Raw genomic sequence first — 10,238 nt, 5'->3', positions numbered from 1 at the left:
GTAATACTGTTTGTACCAGTTTTACCCAATGGTAAAACTGGTGCAAACATAAATAGGTAACAGAAAAAGTGAAATTTAGTGTAAATGACAATCAGGAACTGGATCAAGGGGGCCAAAAACAGGACTATATAATTGGAGTTCAAATAATGTGGTGATTTTTTTGTGAAAAAAAAAAACACTTCCCTGGCTAATTTAGGACTTTGAATTAATTAGCCTACCAAAATTTTCCTATCCTATGCAATTGAAATAGTTTTCCATTTTCAGAGCATTAAGACAATTTATCACAAAAAAAAATATCCAAAGCATCTTGAATGGAAAGACTTAAAAAGGCAAATGACAACCACTATTTGAAATCTTGCAACTTCTGGCCACACAAATTGTATTAGGCTACCCAGCTCTGGAATAATTGCTGAAGGTGTATTTGCCTGTAAAATTAGAAACAGGCCCAAAGTCCCAGCCTCTTCCTTGTCAGAACTTCACATAGGCTAGCATTAAAACAATAATTACACGTGACCAATATTGTTATTATTCGCAATTAATCTTGCCGTTTTAAGTGACACGTGGCCAGACAAGTATTTGTTGCTATCTTTTAGGGGTTAAACCTCGATTAGTAAAAATCCCATTGGACAAGTAAACAAACGCACCCTACAAGACTTGAGCGTCTCTTCTTTTGACACTGTCAAATATAGCTTCTTAGTTATCTATGTGAAGCTTAACTTGGATTTATTTGCAAGATTGCCTATACTACCAAAAATAGTCTAGTTCCTGTTCATTCTACATAAAGATGTCCTTGACAGTTAGCTTTTTATTAAGGTAAGCCATAATTGAGGCTACTCATATGTATAATTGTAGGCTAGTTAGACTTTTTAGAGTGAAAAGTATATTCATAAAAATATAGGTTACACTACTAGATTCTATTGAAATTGCCTTGGGACAAGGTGAACACAATAAGATTACTTGACTCCTTCTCTTGTGCTTTTTCCAATAGGAAAAGACCCTATAATGATCAATTCACTTGTAAATGTGGTAAAATTCTAGTCAATTGACTTCTTGCTATATTGGAAAGGGTTTGGATTAGGGAAGTGAAACTTTCAGGGATTGGTCTACAGGCTAAAGTATGTACTGGAAGGTAATTTCAAGTACCTACCTCCACTCTTTCTCCCTCTAGAGGGCCCTGAAATTTGCCTGCATGACAGGTCTATATCTATTGAAATTTTGAAAAAAAAATTTCACCTTCATTTTCAGTTACTAGTTGCTTCTGTCTGTCTTTACTTCTGAAAATGGAATTCCTGTTGTTTGAGTAGAATTTTGAGCCATATAGCCTAAATGCTTTTTTTTTCAAAATTTAGGAAATGTATTTGCATATCTTTAAAAACCATATAAAATCAGATTGAGCAAAGTTATAAAGTTGAAAACAATTTTGTTATACTTCAATTAAGCAGAAGATCTATCTTGCAAGGTTTCAGTTTTATAAAACACATATTTTTAAAGGTCATCAAAGGTCAGGGCCCTCTAGAGGGAGAAGGAGGGGAGTTAGGTACTTCAAAATACCTTCCCAGGACATACTGTAGACCCATCCTTCAAAGTTTCATTTTCCTAACCTAAACCCTTTCCAAGATAGCAAGAAGTCAATTAACTAGAATTTTACTGTAAATGCATCCTCCTTGACAGCTCATACAAATATCTGGTAATGTAGCCTATAGGCTACCTCAATTAGGCTACTTTTACCTAGCCACAGGGCCTAGGCCTACATTAATACCATAATTTGCACCAGAGCAAATTAAGATCCATCTTGATTGGTAAATTGGTCCAAAATTGATGATCAAACATCAAATGTATCCAACTGGCACTTGTAGAGGATTCTCTAGATCTTGCATAGACTTGTAGGGAATTCTTCAAGATCTAGTAACTTCTAGAAAGCTTCATCATTGGATGCTTAGACTATTGTATCTGAGGAACAAGGGTAAAAACAACCAGTAGGCTACCCAATCAAGCAAAATTAGGTATATAAGACTAAAACCCTCACACCTTATTATCAAAGAGGAATTAAGAAGAATTGTATATAGCCTATCAATGAATAGCTAAAAATCCAAGCTATACATCAATATGGTTATTGCTAAAATTATTTAAGACCAAACACTTGAAATTATTAGTTTATTGACTTACCTACAAGGACCTCTTGGAAATACCAATAATACTATTTTGATGCATATATCCTTTCAGTTGTATTCATATATTAACAGAAAGCAGGTTTTCTTCTAGTTCTAAAAATGTAATTAATATTGCTTGATATTTATTCTATAAATCACCAATATTAAATAGGCTTTAGTTTTTTCTTTTCAGTTGTTTATCAAAACAGGGACCACATTGTTAATTTATTCTGGCAAATTTTTTCTTGAAATTTTTACCAAGAAGGCGGCCTCTTGTTACTACCCTCACATTTACATCATGCTGTAGTAGAATAGGAATGGTTCAAAAACCCATCTCTATTTTCTGGAATTCCAAAAAAGTGGTCTTTTATCCCATGCTAGTGGTTTACTACTCAGTAGGAGAAAAACTGTTGTTGATGTTTGTTTTTGACAGATGGTTTGAACAGCTTCTTTGAATGTTCCCTCTTGCCAGTGCCAATATTCTGGGAAGTTGACAAATGAATGGGGGGGTGGTGTTGTGAAGTAAGCTTATATATCATAAGTATATCAGCTCTTTGTTGTTGGTAAACCAGTGTAGATAATTTCAGCTCTTTCAAACATTTCATCATAAGGCTTGTCTCTCATCTTTGTAACTGCCTTAGTAGGGCAATAGAGCAAAATTGTGTAAAATTTAAACCCTCACATCTTGTTACCAAATTGGAACTGAGAAGAATTGTATACATAAGTGAATAGCAAAAATCTAACCTATGTGGTTATTGTTAAAATTATTTAAGATCAAATAATTGAAATTATTAGTTTAATGAATTACCTAAAAGTATCTCTTTTTGGAATTATCAGTTATCCTATTTTGATGTATATATCCTTTCAGTGTTTTAGTTTTATTCACATATAAACAGAAAGCTGATTGTTTTTTTTTTTATCTGAAAATGAAACTTTTATTGCTGATATTTATTCTATAGATAGTAAATATTCAGTATAATATTTTTTTTCAATTGCTTGTGAAAACAGAGACCATGATAAAATATTGTCGGTGAAAAATTGTTCCAAGAAGGCAGGATTTATACTAGACTCGCATAACATTTTGGTGAAGCAAAATAGGGGCAGTTTAAAGACCTCTCTATTTCTCCAGAATGCCAAAGAAAAGTGGTCTTCCCCAAAAAGAGATCTTTTACCCTAGCTCTCTTTTGCACCCCTTCCAGAAACTGTACATCACCCCTGTATTCTGGTGATGCTATGCACATTCCAAAATCAAGCACTGGCCTGACAAGGGCCTTGCACAACTTCACAAGAAACATAGAGAGACCTACTGGAAGTAGTCTTTTTTCAAGAGTCCAAGGGCAGAGTTTGCATGAAACACAGTCTTATTGCATTTTGAATGGAATTTATGCTGGTTGTCATTAATGATTCCAAGATCACTTTCCTCATCTACACTTTGCAGGTCTCATAGGGCAAAAGACCACTTTACTTTGGCATTATGGTAAAGTAGAGATGAGCTTTTGGACTGCCACTATTTTACTACAACAATGTTCAAGATTCAGTATCATGATCCTGCCTTCTTGGTGAAACTTTCACCAATGATTCTAATAAATTCAAAATGTTGTCTCTGTTTTGTGGAGTAATTAAAAAAAAAATTATATTTAATATTCATTTATTTATAGAATAAATATCAAACAATAAAAGTTGCATTTTTAGAATCAGAAGACCATCAGCTTTCTGTTAATATGTGAATACAACTGAAACCCTGAAAGCATATATACATAAAAATAGGATAATTGGTATTTCCATAACAAGATCTTTCTAGGTAAGTCAATAAGCTAATAATTTCAAACGTGATCTTAAATAATTTTAACAATAACATTATTAATGTATAGCTTATATTTTTAGCTATTCATTGATATATACATTTAATTCCTATATGGTGACAAGATATGAGGGTTTGGGTTTTGCATAATTTTGCTCTATTGCAGACTGGTCTTTTTACCCTAAGTTAGTATTTTAGAATTTTTGAAACAGTTTGCTGAATTTATAATGTCTGTCTCAGAGGGGCCAACCACTGAAAATTGGGCAATTGGAATTACCAAAAAGAGCTCTTCTAAGTAAGTCAATAGAATAATAATTTCTAGTGTTTGATCTTGAATAATTATAATAATAACCATATTGATGTATAGCTTAGATATTTAGCTATTTATTGATATATACAATTCTTCTCAATTCCTATTTGGTAACAAGATGTGAGGGTTTACGGTTTACATAATTTTGCTCAATTGCATACTGTTTTTTATGGCACTTGGTATCTACCAAGTGACATATAGTGATTGGTAATTCTGTCAGTTGGTCGGTTTGTCTGTCAGTCTGTCTATCTGTCCTGGTTTTGCTAGTTTAGGCACTTCCAGGTAAGCTAGGACAATAAAGTTTGGCAGGTGTATCAGGAACCAGACCAGATTACATCAGAAATTGTTGTTTCCCTGATTTGATTATCTGGAGGGGGGAGGGGGGGGGTGATGGTTAAATCTGAAAAATTATAAAAAAAGAGGTATTTTTAACTTATGAATGGGTAATCGGATTTTAATGAAATTTGATGTTTGGAAGGATATCGTGTCTCAGAGCTCTTATTTTAAATTCCGACTGGATTTGGTGATATTGGGGGTGGGTGAACCTAAAATCTTGGAAAATGCTTAGAGTGGAGAGATCAGGATGAAACTTGGTGGGAAAAATAAGCACAAGTCCTAGATACATGATTGACATAACTGGAACGGTTCTGCTCTCTTTGGGGAGGGGGGGGGGGGGTTAATTCTGAAAAATCAGAAAAAATGAGGTATTTTCAACTTACGAAGGAGTGATAGGATCTTAATGAAATTAAATGTTTCGAAGGATATCGTTTCTCAAAGCTCTAATATGAAATCCCGACCGGATCCGGTGACATTGGGGGAGACCTAAAATCTTGAAAACCACTTAGAGTGGAGGGATTGGAATGCAACTTGGTGGGAAAAATAAGCACAAGTCCTAGATATGCGATTGACATAACCAGAATGGATCGGCTCTCTTTGGGGGAGTTGGGGGGAGGGTTAATTTTGAAAAATTCGAAAAAATGAGGTATTTTTAACTTACGAAAGAAGTGATTGGATCTTAATCAAATTTCATATTCAGAAGGACCTCGTAACTCAGATCTCTTATTTTGAATCCCGACCGGATACAGTGTCATTGGGGGGGGGGGGGAAATTGGAAAATGCTTAAAGTGGAGAGATCAGGATGAAACTTGGTGGGAAAGTAAGCACAAGTCCAAGATACATGATTGACATAACCGGACCGTATCCGCTCTCTTTGGGGGAGTTGGGGGGTAGGGTAATTTGGAAAAATAAAAAATTTTTAGGTATTTGTAAGTTACAAACAGGTGATCAGATCTTAATAAAATTTAAAATTTAGAAGGATCTTGTGATTTAGAACTCTTATTTTAAATCTCGACTAGATCTGCTGACATTGGGGAGGGGGGAGCTGGAGGGGGAACCGGAATTCTTGGAAAATGTGAAAATCAAGGTATCTTACAAATGGGTGATCAGATCTTAATGAAACTTGATATATAGAAGAATCTTATGTCTAAGATGCTCCATTTTCAATTCGAATCGGAACTGGGGACATAGAGGGTTGGAGAGGGGAAACAAATCTTGGAAAACGGTTAGAGTGGAGAGATCAGGATGAAACTTGAATAAGCACAAGTTATAGATACGTGATTGACATAATTGGAACGGATCCATTCTCCTTGGGGGAGCTGGGGGTTGTTAATTTGGAAAAGTTTGACAAATTGAGGTGTTTTTAACTTTAGAATGGGTGACCGGATCTTAATGAAATTTGATATTTAGAAGGAACCCATGTCTCAGAGTTCTTATTTCAAATCCCGACAAGATCCGTTGACATTGGGGGGAGCTGGAGGGGGAAACCGGAAATATCGAGTGGAAAGATGTGGATGAAACTTTGGTGGGTAGAACAATCAAATGTCATAGATATGTGATTGACGTAACTGGACTTGATCCACTCTCTTTGGGGGAGTTAGGGGGTGGGGATCAGTGTTTTGGCAAGTTTGGTGCTTCTGGACGTGCTAGGACAATGAAAATTGGTAAGTGTGTCAGGGAGCTGCACAAATCAACTTGATAAAGTCGTTTTCCGCAATTCGACCATCTAGGGGGCACAAGGGAGAGGAAAAATTGAGGTATTTTCAACTTACAATTGGGTGATCAGATCTTAATGAATTTTGATATTTAGAAGGACCTTGTGTCTCAGAGCTCTTACTTTAAATCTAGATCGGCATTAAGCCTCTGATTTTCCTTTTAAATAAATCTATTGATTCTTAGAATTTTGCTAGAGCTCATACTATATGAGCTCTTGGCTCTTCTGACCTTGTCACAAGTGCCATAATAGCTCTTGGCTCTTGTCACCCTATGTTGTTTACAGCTGGATTGACCATTATATGATTAAAACCTGGGTTAGACTTGCCAAAATGTATAGTGGTACATTTGTCAATATTGGAACTTATGTGTAATGTTGTGGCCTAGTTTTGAATTCAGTCAAGATCTGCCTGTAGTGACTCATGGTTGACTATGGTAAACTACTTTGAGTTGTCAGCATTAAGAGTGATATGATTTGTAGCTAATTGAAGAATATCATTTGTATAGAAACTGAACAGGGTAGGTCCTAAGATGCTACCGTGTATGATATCACTGGTGACTGGTGACAGTAAGAAAAGCTGAGGTCAAGCCCACAAGGTCAACTTTAATTCCACGTGGGATGAGTTTTATTCTTAGTTGCAGATGTGGAACTTAGTCAATGCTTTTGCAAAGTCAAGGAACAGGAATTCCATAGTCTGGCCCTGATCAATCAGGTCTGTTACTATATCATAAGTTTCAAGCAAATCTGTTTCTCTTGACTTTTCTTGTTGAAATATGTGTTGGCTGGGTGATGGTATTCCATTTATTTTGAGATGCTTCATGAGAGTCATTTACCACTCTTTTTAGGATTTTAGCTACAACAGAAGTTATGCTTATGGGGTTGTATTTTTCTGCTCTGACTTTTTGAACAAAGGAGTGACAAATGCTGTTTTCCAATCTGCTGGTACTTCCTTGGTACATAGAGAAATTTTGAGTATTTGGGAAAGTGGCTTGGCAATTGTTTGAGCAACTTCTTTTAGAAGATGTGGGTGTAACCTATCAGGCCCAACGGATTTGTTGATATCTAGCTATTTAAGTCATTTGAAGATGTTAAACTATGCCATCTCATTAGGCTCCATTGGATGGTGTATGTGTGTGGGTTTTATAGTGGGCAAGTTTGTATCTGATGTACTGCTAAAAACTGACAGAAACTGGTGGATCAATTCATCTGCAATTTCTTTGATATCTGTTAGCTCAGTTCTTGAACCTGTAGTTAGTTTAGATATTGATTGCCAGCCAGGCATTTTACAGATTACTTATTGACAAAACTTCTTTGGGTTATGCTTGCTTTCTTGAACTAGTGTGGCTTCATGGTTCTAGTAAAGTTTTCTAGGGTAGATTTCCCAACTTCTATCTTGCTCTTTTGAACTTTCTACTGGTCTGAACTATCAGTGATTTTGTATTGGTTTTTTCTAGATTTCTTACTGACCAGTTACCTGCTCAGTCAGGAATTCATCTCCATGTGTGTGTTATGTTCCAAAATGTAATTTCCAGAAACAAACAAACACAAAGTAGAAACAATAGGGAAAATCTTTTCAAGACAGAGGAAATCAATTCAGTGAATATTTTGGCCCTATGTACAATGGCCGTCTTCAGCACGATACGAGAAAGAAATATATATATATATATATATATATATATATATATATATATATATATATATATAAACTTCCATCAAAATGTGAGAATTAAAACTAATAATGTTTTTTAACTACTGAGACCCAATCACTAATCTTTGTAATTTTGGTGGGAGGTTTTTTTTCTTAACTATTAAGTAATTATCGTAATATATAGTATTATAATAGTAAGTATAATTTATAGTTATAGCATAGCATTGTAAGTATAGTAAGTTTAGATGATATATTCTTGTGACAAATGTGTTGTTATAAAGTCTGTTTCAATGTTACTTTAGTTTTTGTCTTAAATGTTGTAATGTTTAGTGTGACAAGCTTTGTAAAGCCTGCTGCATTAATAAATAAGGTATTAATAAATAAAATAACAGAAATATTGTCTAGATATAATTTTACAACCGATTATTTTAATTTTACCAACTAAAATTAAATATTCTTAGCCTTAGGCTATATGCAGAAGTGTTTTGATGTTTTTCTTTTATTTTGCTTTTGGTTTGAATTGTTAACAAAGGGTTGATCACTAGAAAAATTGAAGGAATTTAGGTAAATACAGATTATACAAGTGGAATCTTCAAAATCAATTAAATAAACTTTACTCAATTAGTGGAAAGGGGGAAGAGGAGGAGGAGATTTGTGCATTTAACTTATTAATTTTATAACAGGCAAAGTTGTCCTTCCCCTTTTTGTATAAGATTGTATTGGGGTAAAATGGAGGTGAGTGCTGTAGGAGACAAAGGGAGGTCTAAGGGGGGAAAGCAAATTTTTTTTATTGTCCAGGAGTAGTGAAGAGCACTATTGACAAAATGTAAGGAATTCTCCTTCTCTCAATTAAAACCAATCAACTCTGCAAAGAAGGAAAATATAAGGAAAACTTTAGTCTCATGGAAGATCTGTGTAACAACTCCGGCAAAAGTTTTTATAGTGTATGCCACTCAAAAATGAGACCAAAAAAGTTTTTTTTTTCTGATTGGCTTGAAACCTTTATCTGTATGTCCTAGGGCTAATGGCAACTCAAATGCAAAGGTAAAGGCAAATATTCCCCCCCACCCCTATTAAAAATTATTTTTATAATTTTGATACATTTTAGGACCCTGTGTTATATATATATATATATATATATATATATATATATATATATATATATATATATATATATATATATATATTCAAAATTGGAAATGGATGGGAAGTTAAATTGAAAACTCTTCCATGAATTCCATGCATAAACCCTCGGAGTAGGTGATCTTAGGACCCCTGGGTTCTTGGCCCATGCCCTCTGAAACCCTAAATTCTCTCGAATTTTAGGTTCCTTCGTATTTAAATTATCGCATAAAATTTGTGCCTTTGTTTCCCCCCCCCCGTGCAAAAAAGTTTCTGGGTCCTTACCTGGTCAAACATTTCAAGAGTTGGAGTTCTTAACTTACTGACGCTGCAGCCCTGTTTCGAAATAGGTACAGCTGTTTTACTTGCACGTGTGCATACAAGACGACATCAAAACATGAGGTGGAGTATAAAACCCAACTTCTTTTATGTCCAATCAGCTTTATTTAACAAATATGCTGATTGTTGCTATTTGAAACGGTGTTAAACCTCTGAATTGGCGGTAATCATTTTACGTAGTTGCTTGAGTTCCCTCCTACTGCATAGCTGCTAAGAGAACTAAAATAAAGGTCAACGTATACGTGCAAAAAACGTATGAAGAATCATAAACCAGTTTTGTTTTTACTTTAATGGCTTGTAATAAATGGTCGAGATGGGGGTGTGTCTGTACCTGTTGCGTACATTCTTTTTATTGCGCAATTAGTTTGTCTCTCAAGAACTCTTTTTAAATGATTAAATAGAAAAAATAAAATATTGTTTTCCACGTGTAAGTAAAGAGTGACCAGGGCCGGATTTAAAGATTTGGCGCTCCTAGTCCCAAGCGTTTTTGCTGCTCCATTTCTTTGGAATTTGGGGAAAATCCCCGAAAATTCTTGGGTAGTGATCTGTTCACTGAACAGACCACAACTGATGGGCCAAGAGTAATGACAGAGAGAAGTGATACTGAACTCTCAGCTACCATTCTTGGGAGACATCTGACTGTTTATAAGTGGCGACGGAATTCCTGTGTTGTTTCAAAATCACTTGTGTGGATAGGCAGCGCAGTGGGGCAGTGAACCTGGCACTTTGACAATAAATCATATCAGTTCAGTTATTATTAAGGGAAAAATCACTCAATGATAATTTACTGTACCCCTGATATTGTGCGCCCCTTAAGC

General features: G+C 35.0%; 1 protein-coding gene across 2 annotated transcripts in view; it reads left to right on the top strand.

Annotated features, from left to right (window-relative positions):
- Positions 1 to 508: 508 nt before the first annotated feature.
- LOC136043069 (phosphoenolpyruvate carboxykinase [GTP]-like) overlaps positions 509 to 10,238 on the top strand; it is a 42,379-nt gene continuing 32,649 nt past the window's right edge. Inside the window, exon 1 of one of the 2 annotated variants that reach the window (XM_065728070.1) lies at positions 509 to 813. In XM_065728070.1, the coding sequence (XP_065584142.1) occupies positions 785 to 813 (29 nt within the window). In that variant the 5' untranslated portion in view covers positions 509 to 784. The remainder of the gene's footprint in view (positions 814 to 10,238) is intronic. The other variant, XM_065728019.1, reaches the window with a different exon arrangement.

The sequence above is a fragment of the Artemia franciscana genome, chromosome 1 (genome assembly GCF_032884065.1).
Source record: "Artemia franciscana chromosome 1, ASM3288406v1, whole genome shotgun sequence".
Lineage (NCBI taxonomy): Eukaryota > Metazoa > Arthropoda > Branchiopoda > Anostraca > Artemiidae > Artemia > Artemia franciscana.
This window is presented reverse-complemented; position numbering and strand designations above follow the sequence as displayed.